The sequence below is a fragment of the Aythya ferina genome (genome assembly GCF_964211825.1).
Source record: "Aythya ferina genome assembly, chromosome: 1".
Lineage (NCBI taxonomy): Eukaryota > Metazoa > Chordata > Aves > Anseriformes > Anatidae > Aythya > Aythya ferina.
This window is the reverse complement of record NC_140296.1, coordinates 80,262,400-80,279,789: the sequence shown is the minus strand read 5'-3', so window position 1 is coordinate 80,279,789 and position 17,390 is coordinate 80,262,400. Positions and strand designations below refer to the sequence as shown.

At 37.1% G+C, this 17,390-nt stretch overlaps 1 protein-coding gene across 1 annotated transcript; it reads right to left on the bottom strand.

Annotated features, from left to right (window-relative positions):
* Positions 1–17,370, bottom strand: SYAP1 (synapse associated protein 1). The gene is made up of 9 exons (XM_084510299.1): positions 17,042–17,370; positions 14,105–14,223; positions 11,733–11,799; positions 10,106–10,179; positions 9,630–9,769; positions 8,830–8,978; positions 3,531–3,589; positions 2,436–2,583; positions 1–998 (listed from the first exon to the last, which is right to left on the bottom strand). The coding sequence occupies exons 1-9, from the start codon at positions 17,259–17,261 to the stop codon at positions 871–873; spliced, it is 1,104 nt and encodes a 367-aa protein (XP_084366425.1). The 5' UTR covers positions 17,262–17,370; the 3' UTR covers positions 1–870.
* Between the last annotated feature and the right edge of the window lie 20 nt (positions 17,371–17,390).

Sequence of the window (17,390 nt, the reverse complement as noted above, 5' to 3'; positions counted from 1 at the left end):
TTTTATACATATCTACAGTTTTTAATAAAGATATCCAAACCAGCCAAAGTTCTACATAAATGTTTCAGCACTTAAAAAGAAACATTTAATTTCTTCTCACTCGGCAAAATTAAATGGAAACACAGCATTTATCCAAATAAAGAATGCATTAAACTGTTTTCCTCTATGGGAAAAAGCAGTATCTTAATATGATGACTTAATAAAAACAACAGGTTAACTCAAGAAGGTAGAAACTCTGTTCTTGTTTAAGTATTTGCCAGTTAATCATATCTGATCAATAATAAACCAGTACTTCTTTTGGAGTCTGAATGAATGTTTTAAACATTATAAGTTATTTGATAGGGTATTCTATACATTCTTTGGCTATATATGTTAAGGAAGTTAAATACACATGAAAGCTACTAACTACAAGTACCTTAAAATAATACACATTTACAGATTATACAGGGATCAGAGTGCAAGCACGATACAAGCGTTGTTTTCAGGGACTAAGTTACAACATCCATTTTTACATCCCAAACTGAAGGCTGTAGACAATCTTAAGATTCTTAGATTTAGAAATCTCCTTGCAGAGCTTCTTCACCAGCTAAGAATGCCTCAAACTAAACTGTTGCTTCATGGACTAACGTTATCATTTTCAATTATTAGATATAACCTGCAGTGTCTGTCTTTTTTCTTTAAAAGAATGAAGAAGTTCAGAAATTGCTCATATAAAGAACAGAAATACTGGTTGTATCCCAATATGGAATTATAACAATTTTTAGATTCTTTTACGTCTTTTGAAGATCTTTAGGAAATAAAACATGAAAGCAGAAATCCATGTCAGTTTTCAGAAAAAGTTTAGGGTTATAGTGATTTTGTGAAAAATGCTTAACTTTCTTCTTGCAGCATTTCTTCTATTTCCTTATCCCAGTTTTCATCACGTTTTTCTGATTCTGTCACCACCTCATACTCTTGAAGCTCTTGTTGCAATTCCTTTTCCCAGTCAGCAGTCTCTTCTGTTAGAGAGAAATTATTTGTGAGAATAAACTTGATGACATAAAACGTTACTTATTTATACAAAATGAGATGAATTTGCACTGAGTCTCACTTATGTCCCTTGAATTTTATGGACAGCCTTCTTTAAAAACTAAAGAAACCACAAGATCAAATATTCATCTTCTGACTGACCACAGATAGGAATTAATTAATATACTAATCTGTATTCTTGTGTGCACACTATACTAAAGAAAGATAAAAAGCAAATACATAGCTTAGCTGTAAAAAGCATCCATTTGCTAACTTGTTTCCTACAGACTTTCAGTTTACTATCAATGGAATCTCCCTGCATGCTTTTAAGTCTTGGGGGGATGTGGAGGGAAGCTGTGATATTTAGAAAATGAATGAAGTTACAAAGTTTGTTGAATATACTATTAAGAAAAAGACAGGATCAAATACTGTGGATAATTTTGAAGTGAAGCAATTATTCTCCTCACTGATATTTGTAACTAAACAAGCCCATTTAATCCCAGTTGAAGGTAATCATATTTCATACTTCAGGGCAAAAAAAAAGAATGAGTCAGAAGGCACTCCTGTGTTTTTAAGCTCTGTTTAATTAAATTTGCCTACGATATGTAAGAGCATGGGGGAATAAGTAGGTGTTTGATGTGTTACTTGTTGGTTAGTACTTCAGCCTAGAAGGTGGGTAATTCCACAGTCCAAGTCAGTAAGGCCAGCTGAGATTTCTTTGAACAAATTACTCATTAATGCCTTACTGAAACACTTCCATAACAAATTTAGATGCAAGTTTGGCTACACATTGGAAAAAATAGCAATTTCAAAAACCAAGGATTCAGCAACATCCATAACACAATGAAAAATAACTTCTGTAAAACATATTATGATTATCTACTTATAAAAGTGTCTTCACTGTAAATAGTTCATTGAGTATGGCCAGAGCCATGTCATTATAGATTATTTTTATGCTATTTTACATCAGTATTAGTTCTTCTGAACCACTTTTTTTTTTTTTTTTTTTTAAGAATAAAGACTGCTTTTTTTCCTTCTCATCATTGTGAAAGCTATTTGTTGAATGTTAACCATTCCAAACACATGTAAACCTTTTGCAGCAAAGGCACCTGGCAAACTCATAGTCTGGTGCAAATACTGACTTTTTCGCTGGCATCACAAGAAGCCTGACTTCCAAATACTGTACTCTACCTACAGTAAAGAAAAAAACACATGCACATAATGACCTATGAAAGAGAATGGTAGACAAAACAGTACTTCACCGTCACTTTCATAAAACAGCCACCTAAGAATTGTTAGTTACTTTGGACTTACACTCTTCACAGATAACATTTTGTACAAGACAGGCTGGTGGTAAGAACTACTATTATTTTCTTTTTAAATCAACCTAACTTAGAATTACTGTATTTAAGACACAGAAGTTTTACCTTCTACTACTGAAGTCTCTTCTTTCTTTTTGTCTAGCACCAGTTGTTCCATTTCTTTTCTTAGGTCTTCCTGATTCAGATTACAGGCATCAAAGGCATCACTCACAAATTCTGATACACCTGGACTTGTGGAAATCTCTTCCTCATCCTGTAATAAGATAGTGTTGTAAAAGCTTACCCCAAAAGTGGGAGGATAGAATGTCACCAATATAAACTTATTCTCATTCAAATGACTGCCTTTTAGTTACAGCCAGAAAAAAAAAAAAAGACAGCAAACCAAATGCATCACCCTGACAATTCTTTGTACAGTTAAGAACATTAGACATTTACTCTGAAAATGATCTGCTTTTCATCCTAGCCGCCTTTCTGCATTCTCTTAAAAACTTTAAAACTGTTTTTGTAGCATTCAGAAACAATACCAAACCCATAAATAGTTTAGAAAAGTACTTAAGACGTATACTAAAGTTTGACCATTAATTCAGTAACAGTTTTCTACACACAAATAAGATTAAGAGGAGTCTGTTCTTTAGAAATGTTTCTGGCTTAATTTAGTCCACTGCATATTATTGCCAAGTGAATGCACAGTTCTGCTTCTGCCAAGAGTTTTCTCTGGCACTGATTTTACAATCCAGAAATGAACAAGGGTCATTAAGTGTCTAAGGTAAAACTTTCTGCAGTGTCAAGCAAAGCTCTTCTTGCTCTTGCAACAAAATAATGTTGCTATGGCAATGCATAATTTAGATTTCCAGCACTTAAGCTTGACACTGCTGAAGAGTTGGACAAAACATAGTACACATTTTTATGAAGGTATCCACTGTGTTTAAATAGAATGCAAACCTTCTACTCTGAACATTTTTGAAATGCTTCTCCGAAGAGTAAAAAAATCTTTATTATTATAGTGTACAGGATACTAATGAAAGTATACCTGAGATAAATTATTATTTCTTCTACTGAAAATTAATACTACGGCAGAACAGCAGCAAGTTAGAACTGGACTGTCAGATATTATAATAGTTTCAACTTACTCAAAAGGATGCATAATTAACTATGAAATAACAGTTTCACGTAATAAATGCCAGATAAATATGTTTTTACCTCTTGAGATTTTATCTGAGGCTTTATTGTAACAGGTGGTGTTTTTGGCCGTATTGTTTCTAGCAAGAGAGAGAAAATCATAGATTACATGTAAATACATACAGATTTCATTTAATCAAACAGCTATTAAATATAGAAAGAAACAGAAGGAAACATCGTATTTTAAATTTTAATGAATCCTGGTGGTTAGCGGTTGAATTCATCTATAGGTGGTAAGGCATTTTGCAACAAACACAAAACCTAAAGAAGGAAATTTCTGATCTTAATTAACTACGGCAAATTCAGCAAGCCATTTACTTATTATGAATCCAAAGTTAAATCACTGGAACCCCTCTGCCCCATTAAGCAATCCAAAGAACCACATAAATAGGAACAGCTGGAAATGGGGAAAAATGCTTTCTATAAAAAACTCAGATTGCATCACACGCTGCGAGATCTTTCAAGTACTAAGGTGTAGACTTCCTCAGGAAACAGAGGTACCACCTACCATGGAACTTATCAACCTTCCCTGCTTGGGTACTACTATTGACAGGGGTATCAGCTCTTACATACAGCAGACTTATCTGCATGCATACCCCTAAACCCACATAAGAGCACTCCAGTGTCTCACCTTCTTTCACTCAGGCAGAAGTCACTGAAAAACAAACCCTAGGAGCTGCTGCAGATTTCCTAAAACTCACTGCACATTCTCCACGTAGCAGCATGGTACTGGGAAGACAATGGTTGTTTACAAGGAAGTACAGATCTTTTTCTTGGTAGATAAATGAACACCCCAGCTTTCTTCCTCAGATTACTAGAGGGGTAGAGGGTTAATAATAAGAGATGGCTGCAGGAACAATTAACATGCTGGACAGGTTGTAGTAGTGATGGAGTGCTTGCTTAGCAGTTTATTTGTTTAAACGTGCAAAGCAGCTGTGAGCTTGCAGCTGTGTTTATTGCAGTGTAGCCGGGTGGACCTTTCCTGCTTACTCAGTGATTTCTGAAGAGGGAATTTTTTCAGGTTTAATTTCTAAAATTAAGATCAGCTCTAATTAAAATAATTCTCTAATTGGTAGCTGTCACAGCTTATACAGCTCATCTGCTAAACGGCCACTGCTCTGTCACATCCTCTTTTCTCCTTCCCCTCCCTAGATCTTCACAGCATCTGTTCTTGTACCCAACGCCATGTCCAAAGAGGCTCTGCTATTCTCAGCCGTGGGAGGCTGTGGAACATGGCACTAACACTTTGCTGCTCAATGCTGAGTGCCCAAAGCACTGGGCAGGAAAGGGGCCTCAAGCTTCACCTCCTTCTCTCATGCAGAAGCAGCACAGCACTGCTGTGCTGGGCCATGCACCAGTCTAATGCGACTAACATACCATCGGCACTGTTCTGCATCTACTGGCCTGGCATCATCTCCTCCACTGCTGATGTGCTCTCTGCCCATGTGGTAACTTAATTCCCAAGTAAATAGCTCTGCCTGAAGGAGCAGAATCTAACATTTTGTTATAGAACTTATGTGCATATAGTTTCCAGGTCAGAACATGAAAAGCTTTCCATTTTTCCTTTTTTTCTCCTTTGCATGAATCATGCTAGTTAAACTTTGTAAAAACAACATGTAAGGAGGAGACAGATGGAGATAAAATGAAGGCAATTAATTCTTTTTTGTAGATGCTGGCTTTATGAGACACTCTGAATATTATGAAAAGTTACCAACAGGCAAGTAATTCTAGTTTTACACCCTCCCCCTCCCCCCCCCCCCCCCCCCCAATTAGGGAATCCAACCTTCAAAAGTCATGTAAAACAACACCAACACAGATGATTCAGAGCTCCCTACACTTATGAAGTCTTGAAATCAAACAAAACATATTTACTATAGTTTAGTAAATGTATCTTTGCCATTACATAAAATATAGCCACTAGGAAGGTTAACCTATCTGCATATCAGTCTTCTGAATCATGAGAACCTTCACAGGCCAAAAGATGCTGTATATTTTTTCTCCCCTAAACGAACATGTTTTGTTTTCAGTCACAATAGTAAGTTTTACTGGAAGAGCTCTTCGTGTATAATCCAGCAACTTTCTCTAGCAATTTCTAAGCACTTGGATGACTCAAAGATGACAGTTTTGTTGTTCAGTAAGTTCAGTTGCCCTGTTTCTCCTGTAGAGTTGAGACACTTCCACCAGAACAGACACGGGTTGGCAGATTTGAGTACTGAACTTTTTTTTTTTTTTTTTAAATATGGTTGTAAAGGAAACCTTCAGCACTTACATAGAAGTTTTTCTGTCATTAATTAAACTAGCCAATCAGTCACAACAGTGATAGCTTTTTTTTCCTGAAATTGGTTTACTGAAGCAGTGATATGCAGAAACAGAAATCAAAAAGCTCAGTGATAAGGGGAAGCTTACTAATAGTAAACAGGCTTTGCAAGGAATATGCTTATCAATGATAATGAAGAAAATCTTTTGGCAGAACTAATGTTTTCTAGTCTTTCCAAATGCAATCAAAAGGACTAAAAGGCAGTAATAAATGAAAGGATTCAATATGAAGATGTACTGCAAGGCACTACAGAAACCAGAGAAGACAGTCACCACTCTTAACAGTCTACAGTATAATCCTATCAGTTGGTGTAATGCAAAATCTGAAGGAAAAGAAATCTAAAAGGGAATCCAAAAGAAAAAAAAAAAAAGAACAAAATTACCACTACCAACAACAAAAACAAGCCAAACCCCCGAACTCTCAAAAAAAAAAATAAAAAATAAAGACATCCAAGAAGAAACAAAATGATGTAAATGCATTTAGATGGCAGTTAGGTGCAAAGGTTTATGAAACAGTGAGAAACCCAGCGATTTCCTGAGTTGGATGGCACCTATGCAGAGTAACAGTAAACACAATTTGCAATAGTATGACAAAAATGGGAGCTGAATGTGGTGAGACTGTAGGAGTGCTATGACATGAACAGTTAATTAGGAAACAAGCTTAAGCACAGCCTGCACCAGAAGCTAATGACAGAAAATTTCTAGTTTGATAAAACTGTTAGTGCAGGGCACTGAAGAGCAGTTCCTTTATACAAGGAAAAAAAGATAAAGTTGCAGCTTCCACAAAGCCAAATCTTGGGGGATCCTCAGTTAACATTTGGTAAGAAGTGAAAGAAGTGACTTTGTTTTCCTTTTATGTTTTCCTTCCGTCTTCCTTTTCTTTGATTTTTTTTTTTAACCCAGACATCTAATTATGTGAATTTTGTCAAGAATTAACATCTCTGATGCTGTTTTCTCTTTCATAGAGAGTTGGCGTTTTTCACTCATCTCAATCTATCCTTCCTTTATAATTGCTGACCAGTTTATGGCTTCCTGAAGAAATGGCTTTTTGGCACATATTTTGATAAGCATAATAGTTAAAAAAAATGCATGAACACAAAAATATTTTATGAAAAAATCAAATTCTAAATAATAATAGTTATCAACAGCATTACTATACATCTTGTCTGATTTCCAATTAATGCAATTAAGTATGGAAAAAGTATAAAAAAGGAAGAAAAACGAGGTTCATGGTTTTGGGCAAGCACAATGTAAGGCACCTATGACAAGATGCTAGATTTACATCAGAATACAGAACTACATGATGTGAAAATCAGAGGGTATACTTTAGTAATCACTGCTAGTAAAAAAAAAAAAGTACAGAATTGAAGCTACTTATGCAGGTAAGATTAAAAAGAGAATGTGAATGCAATTGATCAGATGGAGTCTGTCAAATAGACAGACAGATGTAACAGACAAAACCATACAGCACAGCACAAAGGGGCAGGAGACTATCTGCTGAAACAGTTACCACAGAGGCAGGGAAGGTGACACCAAAATGCAGCACCTTCAGCAGCGTCAAAGTCAGCTGTGAGAATACAACCATGGAATAAGGACTACACTGGCACCACTCTGCTTTGTTTGTTCTAGATGGGGTCTTTGCCTGTGCTAACGCACACACCCTGAACAAATCCTACGAGAAACAGAATGAGGTAAAGTGCCCAAGGCATGCATACACACACAACAAAAACAAAAAAAAAAAAAAACAATTTGAGGAAACTACAATCCTTTTTTCAAAAGTACCTTCTATGCAACATGCCAGCCCAACTCTGTAATCCCCCAATAACCTTCCCTGCAACCCAAGATTCAGCTGCCTGTATCCAAGGAACCAAGGCCCAGGTGAGTAACCTTGGCTCAGATTGTGTAGAAAGTTACCAAGTTGAGAAAAAAAGCTGTGAGAAAGTCTGTAAAAAGTTAAGAAAGGTGACATTAGAAGTAGCATTACAAAGATGGGATCATTAGCAGTGTAAAGACTAGAGAGGAAAATTATCAATATGCAAAGATATATCTGAAAGGGGGGGGAAAGGATTCAGCTTGACACTGATCAGCTGGTTGTCAGTCAGGCTGGCAGTGTTATCAGAACATCAGCACCAGTGGATTTGATGATTTTTATTTATTTTTGATCTGGGGATATGCAAATCTGTTTCAAGGTACAGCAAAGGCTTTATCCTCCTGCCCCAATGCCTATTCCACCTGTAAAAATTCCTTGGAGGTGATGAATGTACCTAGCTTTGGCTATTATTTTATGAGTTACTAGATATCTTTTGCATCTTAGCCAGTAACTTCTTCATACTCTTAAGCTGTACATATTCCTGCTTGAAGAATTGGTTTGCATACAGGTAAAGATGCTCAGTGACTCAGAAGAAGGTCAGTAAGAATATGTTGCACAAACTGATCGGCACAACTGAAGAAACATATGTTAAGGAGGCTTTTTTATCTCAAGGTTGAATCTTGGATAACCTTACGTAATGATCTTCCTCCATTTCTATAATACACTGCATGCCTTTCCATCTCCTACGTGCCTCTGCCACCACAGTAATTTTACCCCAATATCACTAACTTACTTCTGTTTGACCTGAGGCCTAAGCAAAACAACATGTGCTGAGACAAGTGAGAGCAAAGGGCATGCTGGGTTGGCTAGGACCTGTTATCTGTCAGGTGAACCAAAGGTACCTGGGACTTCTGACAGGTCAAAATAGCACACCAGAAACCACTGGTGGTGGAGAGCAGAGAACAAGATTTCATCTCTTGAGAATTGCAGTCTTCTGGCAAAGTTGGCTGAAATTGCAAAACTGGTTAAAAGCACTGGGAGCCCCCTCCCCCCTTCTAACAAACAGAAGGAGTATGATGAGAAAAGTCCTAACTTCATAGAAAATCAAAGATAAGAATTCTGTCACCTGATGTATACAGTCAGTAGGCATGACTTTAACTTAATAAACTGTGCCAAAACTAATTTCTTCCACACCTGTCAGTTGACTATCCTCTTCTCTGCCTTTGTTCTCCTCTTTTTTTTCTACTGCTTGCTGTTGAGCAGCAAGTGCGGTGAGCTGTGCAGACTGTTTAATTAGGGACACTCTGTAGAAATAATTTCTCCAGAATACCTCCTCCTTTACACTAGAGAGAGAGAAACAGATATTGATTACTACATTTGGAAATATGTTTGCTTTCACCATCTAGCAATGAACAAAAACCAAATATGCAGAGGAAAGGGATAAACAGAGTTGCCTCCTGTAAAAACTTAGAAATTTGTGATATAAGCAATTAAAAAAAATCCATCATTATAAAAATTCTTGATCTCTTCCACAACAGTTACATTGTCTGTTCAAAACCAGTTTCCCTTGCTTGCAATACTACTGTTTTGTATTCTTTTGTCATTTCTCCAAGGGGCCTATGACTATCTGTAATCATCTCTTTGGGAGATCAATTACACCTTTGGATATGAAGTTCTTTGTTGCTGCATTTACCTTTGTTTGGGAAAAATGTTTTCAAATATTTACTAGACTAGACGTAAAAAAAGAGACTTCTTCTAAACTAAAAACAAGGGATCCTTAGTAGTTCCGAATTTGTAAGATTTCTGTTCTTTCCTTTAATTGCTGAACTGCAATGCACATGCAATATCCCACGTATTTGAAACTCGCAGATATAAAATGCGTAAAGAGGAAGTACAGAAAAGATTCAAGGAAGCAGAAAAAAAAGGAGTAAGTTAGGAATATTTACAGATACATTAAAAGTACTGCGTTAAAGTTACCAGCAAAAGTTACTTACTGTTTAGGGACGAGATCAAACCTCATCCTATTGAGGAGCTGATCTTCTTGTAACATCACCATCGCAACAGGGTACATTTGATCAAAGTCAAAATTAAACTGAACACCTGCTGGAGGATCCCTTAGAAAGTTTCGTTTATCCTTTGAAGAACATGAGATAGTTGTTAACTAATATCAGAAAAAGGTTATTGCATTTCACATACCCCACCACCAAATCCCACTTCTAACATAATTCTATTATAGCACAAAGCTGTAAAGCTTTTTTATAAAAATGAAAAATCATACTGCTGATCTACTTTGACTCAAGTTAATGCTGAAATAAATCCTGCTTACTTCACCCAAGATCAATACTGTGACACACATTTAAAAAAAGTATTTTGAAAATAAATAATTTAACAAATGTCAGACAAACTTGCTTTGGAAAAACAAAAGCACTTTTAATCTTTCCAACAAGATAAAAATCAGATAAATACTTACTGCTGATAAGGCCAGTATTTGTTGTTGAATTGTCTCTTCTTCATTGCTGTCTACCCAGGGAGGAACTGCTGCTTCTGTTATTGAAAGAAAAAAAATATTTTCATTTGTACTACTTTAAAAAAACAAAAGTCACAAAAATAAGCAGACTTGCATCAGCAAGTTAGTTCATTGTTCCTTTTTCCTGAAAAAAGCCTGAGGCATAAGACATCCATAAGATCACTCTAGGCCTGGATCTTTGCTTTTCAGAGGTAAATAAAAACTTGAAAAAGTTGCCAATTTCTGCAATTATAAAACAAAAACTGTGGAGGTTTCTTCAGTGTCAGAGTTTATTGCCTCTTTGTTTAATTACTGAAGTAAAGCTGTATAACTGGGTAAGCTGCCTGCAAATAGAAATTTCTAGATTCACTTTAAACATGTAAACTTTGCCTAAATTAAAATTTCAAAATACTTATTAGCATATTAATTTTCTGATAACCAGAGGACACCGATTCTTCACCTATGGAGAAAAAATTATAGATTTATAACAAATTACAATGAATTATACATTGAAAAAACATACTGCAGCTAACCTGACTTACATATTTACAAGAACGTTTCCAGAATAATTCTGTAGAATTACACAGAAAATAAACTATTCTAGATGTATAAAAATCTATTAATCTCTTCACTGCTGATGCAAATTCAGCTTGCGGAAATGCTATAATTCATCTGAACGAGTTAACACAACTCTTGTGCACTGAACTATCTATGCCTACTTGCCTATTCACTTGATATAAGCAAACTTTTACCCACATGGATTCATGTGCTAATGTGAATGCTAATCCTTTAGGTCATGCTAATCCATTAGGCCATCTCTCTCTCGGTCTCCCCTTTCTTGTCAATGTAGCCACCCAGTTTTATGAAACTTATAGGAATATTTCATCAGATTCCAAAGTTTACTCACAGATACAAGATTACCCATAAAGCCACTAATTATTCAAACAGTAACAAATTATTATATCCAGGTAACACATTAAGCGAGCTATAACCCAAACAATGAAGCGTAAAGTAGAAAAAAGCGCCTATTTTAAAGTCTCAGATAGATCCACTTGTCTTAATAGTGCATGGGTGGATAACTCATAGGATTTAGATCACAGATAATTACAGAGCAAAAGAGTTATGGGAAAGCAAAAGAGCAATTATGCCTTTAATGTAAGCAGAACAACTACTCCTACGGTGACTCATTAATATTACAGTGCAACCCCTAACCCGTGTTTTTCATTATGAAAACGTGACGCCATTGCCAAAACTCAGAAGAAAGGTAATCAGCATGACTGTTTTCAATAAATACACAGGCTTAAAATTCAAAACAACTGTAAGGCAGCAGCTTTGCTAGCACACTGATCTTTCAGTTGATTTCAAAAGTTTAATTTAATTAAAAAGCCAAATCTAAACTTAGTAGTTAATGCAACAACTGCATCACTTAACATCATCTTCCTATCCCACTGAATATATTGAAGTTCTGCCATATAAATGTTTCATTAAACAGAGATCTGATGGATTAGGTCTGGACATAGCTCAATTACCCAGCCCCCAGAAAAATATAGTTTATGCAGTATTGTGTATTATTCAAAATAGTGTACGTTACCTGATTTTTTTGTTTGCTGTTCTTGGACAAACTTCTTTTGTTCCTTCTGAAAGTCTCCAATAATTGTCTAAAATAAAAATTAGGGAACCACAATAAATAAATTCACTTCCTTTGTTTCATGTCTGTTCAGATAATGCTTTCAAATGCATTTCAGTAACATATTTTCATATCTCTTTTCTCAGGCCCTTTCTGTAAGTTAAAGACTTTTTGTTGCAGTCATACATTCTACTTTACTCAAAAATTGAATTTTGCCTTTAAACTAAATGAACTCGTTCAAAAATTATATTTATAACTTTATTAAGTTCAGGGGACAAAGATCACAACAGAAAATCCTAGTGTATGGACTTAATCTGAACATCAGCATACTATGCATACCCTTACCTCCTTACATATCAGACAGACAGACTGTTTAGATTTATTTAAGCATGTTTTCAGAAAGACTAAGAACTTAAAGATACCCTTGGTCTTACAGAAAGATTCAAGACTCAACTAAGAAATATATCCATTGCAATAAATCAGACTTACAAAACTGTTAAGTATGACTTTCAGAAGGTGTGCTTTGCTGAAATCAAATAATTTCTCCGCCTATGTTGACAAACTTTCATCACAAAATTATGTTCAGAAATATCCTATATAGAAATTAACATTGAAAAATATGGAATGGTCATGGAAGAGTTATACACTTGATGTAAAACACCACATTGTGCCTTTTACAGCAAAAGTTTTAGATTTAGAATCATAGAATCATTTAGGCTGGAAAGGACCTCTAACATACCTGGTCTAACCTTTAACCTAGCACAGACAAGTCCACCGTGTCCCTAAGCAAGCCCCATGTCCCTAAGCTCTACATACACACATTTTTTGAAGACCTGCAGGGATGGTGACTCAACTGCTTCCCTGGGCAGCCTGTTCCAATACTTCACAACCTTTTCAGTAATGATTTTTTTTCCTAGTAACCAACCTAAACTTCCCCTGGTGCAAACGTGAGGCCATTTAAAACAAATTTCATAGACAGGAATGCCATAACCTATGTAACAATGCCAATGTTGTTCTGTACTTGAAAGCACAGGCAAAAAAGAAAAGGAATGTTGCTGGAAGTTAGAAGTGAATACTTAAACTTATTGTAAGACATTTTAAGATATAAATTTTAAGCAGTAATCAAACGGATCAATCATTGTGGGTGCTGCTAGGTATAAGTTACCTGAATTTTATCATTTACAGAATAAAATAATTTATACAGTTAAGAGAAAAGGTTTAGAATGCTATAGAAGCTATAATCCTATTTCTCCCATATGTAAGCTTTTACGTCAAAATACAGACTTTACATTACCTGAAGTACAGAGAAAAGAAAATTAAACTTTAGGCATAAGAAACTGTCACAAAGTACCTACAGCATATTTTGAGTGCTACTGCTTGCGTAATAAATGATCTAAGAAGCATGTGTGTAATAAATGAACCTTCTTAGTCTATTTTTCCTTTTTTTTTCCCCAGCATCATTAAAATTATATCATAACAGAAATTTAGAAGTTTCTTTTGATGATTAATTTGGAAAAAGACAAACATTTATTACAACAAAAAATGAATCTCACTGTATTTAATAAAAAAAAAAAAGAGGGGGAATTCTTTAGTTTCTGGGAAGGGGTGTCTGAGAATAGCAGGAGGATGGGGATGGCTGAGTCTCCTGTGCCTGGCACTCCTGGATGCACGGTCCCACTACAACTGGCTTAGTTTTGGCCAGTTCCCTTCCAAGCTACCTTTGCTCTACAAAAACACTTGCTGCAGAATTAAAGCAATTGGAGCCTACAGCCAAGAAATGGGAGGGCAAGAGATGAATGGCAGGGTGAGGGAAAAGAACAGGACCATAGCAAGGTGTTTCATTAGCTCACTGGGTCTTATGAAAACATACCTGTATAGCTCTAGGCCCTTACTACACAATATCCACACAGCTGACCTCATTCTGAATCTTGCTACAAAGACATTTATGAAACATGCTATAGCATTTTCCTCCTGCCACTTAACTGGAAAAAGAAAAACAACTACACATCTCCCAACTCTAATGTCTCTAATTCTTCCAGCCTTTTCCCCTATTTCATCACTTATTGTTTTCTGCTGTTCTTTCTTATTTACATCCTGAAGGAAGTAAACACAGGTGCAGCACCTAGTAAAGCAGAGTTGACTTTTTTTTTTTGCACACCTATCCCCTGAATGAACATTTCAGTCACATCATTTATCATGACAGGAGATACCTGTAATTGAAATACGCAGTTCCAAAAACCAGCGTAAAGAAATGTTACCCCATGCTGGATTTACTACACATTACCACAACAGTATGCAAGCAAATCTTTCAGATCAAGTATCGAGAAATAAAATACCTTATCAATGATACTGTCGATTTTTCCTTCTTCTACAGACTTCTTTATGGTCTGTGCTGTTTCAGCAACGGATTCAGATATCTTTTTTGTGGCAGCAGTGGCGAAATTGAAGAGGTAACCTTTCACAGATGAGAAGAACAAGAACTGAGAAAAGGTATCTTTACATCCAGTTCTCACACTAAAATCACATTTCTAGGTATTAATTTGGATACCTACTTGAAGTCTTCTTCCAAAATCATTTAACCTAGCTCTGACCTCCAAAGAACTACTAAAATCCTATTTTTATCCCATTCTAGTTCACACGTTCTCTAGTGACAATGATCAAACCATGTTTGATCAAATTTTTTTTGTAAAACAAATTGTTATACTTGAATGTTGATTACCAAATCAAACACTCCCAATAGTTCTCGATACACTGCTTTCCAATCAATATTCTGAAACAACAGCTTTCATAATTTCACTTCAGCATTTCTGAGACCTTAAGCAATGAAGTAACTCTAGCAACAGTATTAAAACAATTATATGTTTTAGAATATCAACATGCACAATAAAGTCTGATGAAGTGAGACAAGTAAATGTATGAAAAAGTCTTGGTAAGTAACACTTGACATTCCTTCACAATTCTTAAGACTGAAGCTTGCTCTTGCTGCTTGCCCTTTTCTATTTCCCACTGTGGTGTTCTTCTAGCTCCATTAGAAACAGTGTGACAATGTTTATTTTTCTAAGTATGTTCAGTGGGAGAACAGCAACAACAATTACTTTAAAAACTGTAACTAGCATTTTTTTTTTATATGGGCAGTGCTGAAGGGAAGAAAGGTGGCAGGGAAGGAACGATGTAGCACAGGCAGCCGCCTTGTATTGTCAGCTTCCAATTAAAGGAGTCAGAACAAAGGCAAGCAGCAAGAGGTCTACCAGCAACCTTCAGAAAGATTAAATAGCAGTTTATTGACAGAGGATCTTAAAAACAACATTGACACTGTTTATTTCTCAGATAATTACATGATGTCACAAACACTTTATTACGCTTAATCAGATCTATTATTACCGTAATATCACTGCTACGGTATTTACAATGCCAGTAAGTGCCATAGTAAATAATATAATTCTAGGGTTAGGAGGAGGGAAGAAGTAATCATGGACCTAAATTGCATGGTAGCTACCGAAGTTACATTTGAGGCATTAGTAAGAACACAAAGCACGTGGGACAAAAAGGATCTTTCAGTTATCCTGGAACTGACCTGCACTTTTATACATGGGGCTTTCAAAACCAAACATCACTTCTGTTTAAAAGAAACAAATGAAAAAACACCTTTGTTTTCACAAAAATTCAAGTTCCTTATCAGTTAGAAATGTAACAAATAACCTTACCGTGTGAAAACAAATATTGTTTTAACGCATGGTTGCTCACCACCGGTAGAATGAATTACTTTGGAACATTCACGTCACTTTCTGGAAAGCTGACTGTTGTTCTCTGAAGCACATGAAACATTCTCTCTTCATGATACCACCGAATTAATACTGAAAAACGGAGATGCCCAGCCAGCCCTTAAGCCAGCCAGTTTTTTCATACACAACTTCCTTCTGTAAGGCACAGACTGCTGGCAACCAAAATTCCTCCAACTACTCGCCTTTATCTTTGCTATCTGTTACCAGGCTTGACATCCCATCATGCGCTTCGTAAAACAAACACCTATCTTCTACCCTTCATGCAGAGAGAAGTACAGTATCCCTCTTGGGACAGTAGAGGAAGCAGCCGCCTACTGGATAGTTTCCTCCTGACAAGCTTTTATTGGTTATTTGATGCATCCAGGAAAGCTTCCTTTGCAATGCAATTGTTTTAAGCGCAAAGGACTCTGAAACAATTGCTGCCTGGCAACTTTTTGTTAGTGTTGAGCAAAGTGCTTTTGGCCAGTCCTGAAAACAGTCTGAAGAGTAATTTTTTTTTTTTTCCTTTCCATTAAGGATGGATATTCTTCCAATGCCAAGGCACTTACAAAACCCCTGTACGAGATGGTACTTAACCTTGGAATGGAATTAGTGGTGGAAAAACACTTTGACTTTCAAATGAAAGAGAAAGTTTCGGTTCCTCTTACAAATCTATGCCTGTATTAAGAATAGATACCTAACAATATTTTTATTATTAGTTTGGAATAACAATTTCTCCTAACCTAATGACAGAATAAGCACAAAAAAAAAAAAAAAAAAAAAAAAGAACAAATATAAGGCTTCAGGTTTAGCAGTAGAGTACTTTTTAAGTGCTAGGGGAGTCTTACAACTACCTTGGTCATTAGTCATGCAAATATTTCTAGGGTTATCACGTGTTACAGTAGTGACGTCCTAGTTCTTACAAAAGGACCTTTCCATGACAGACTTTTCTGGTGTCACAGGGAACGTACGCACGGCTCTATTTACCAAAGTTTCTTTATCAGAGCAAATTATAGGATGGACGTTTTTTATCCATAACACTCAATACTTATTCTTCTGAAAATTCAAAGTATTTTTCCCTCCTGAACGATCAGAGAGGACAGCAGATTAAGATTTATTTACAACCACCACCAGACAAGCATCTGACCAAAGTACACGGGTAACTTGCTGCGTTTCAGCAACGCAAGACGAGCACATTAAAGCAACTCCTCAGACCAATGCCACAGAAGATCAGGACACCAGTGAGAACCCCCTTGCCTGCAGAGCTGTGTTTTGGAGGCATTTTAGTTAAGAATCTACAACAGCAGCGCAGAATCCTCGCCTACAGCGCTACCTCGCTAGGGATAAGCTCCCCAAAATCATCAAAAAGGCATTATTTTCCTAGAAACGTTGACAAAAACCCATGTGCACCACCGCTCCTGCAGCAACAGCAGGACCAGCGGCTAAGCAGGCCGCGTGTGGGCACCGGGTGTGGCGGGGCGGCGTGTGGGGGTTTAGCACTCGGACACTCACTGCCGAGTCCCTTGGCCTGGCTGAGGAGCGCCTCCGAGTCCGCCCGCTCCCGGCTCCGCGCGGCTTCATCTTCATCCTCCTCCTCCTCCCGCTCCTTCTGCTGCTGCTCCTGCTCCTCCTCCTCCTCCTCAGCGGGGCCGCCGCCCTCCTCGGCCGGCAGCAGCCGCTTCTCCTCAGCCGCCGGCTCCAGCCCCAGCCAGCTGCCCAGCCCCCGCAACATGGCGGCCGGCCGCTGAACGGCGGTTAACGACAGTTAACGGCAGCACCCCACCATCCAACGGCCGACCCCCCCTCGGCCTCCTTCCGCGTACGTCACTTCCGCGTGGGCGTGGCCTGGAGGCGGGGCGGG

What these genes read in the sequence shown, in the direction of transcription:
- SYAP1 (XM_084510299.1), bottom strand. Translation starts at nt 17,261, where the DNA reads ATGTTGCGGGGGCTGGGCAGCTGGCTGGGGCTGGAGCCGGCGGCTGAG. An exon ending in CCAGGCCAAGGGACTCGGCA is followed by an intron (nt 14,224 to 17,041) that starts GTGAGTGTCCGA and finishes CATCTGTGAAAG; the next exon opens with GTTACCTCTTCAATTTCGCC. An exon ending in TTTGATCTCGTCCCTAAACA is followed by an intron (nt 8,979 to 9,629) that starts GTAAGTAACTTT and finishes CTCTCTCTCTAG; the next exon opens with TGTAAAGGAGGAGGTATTCT.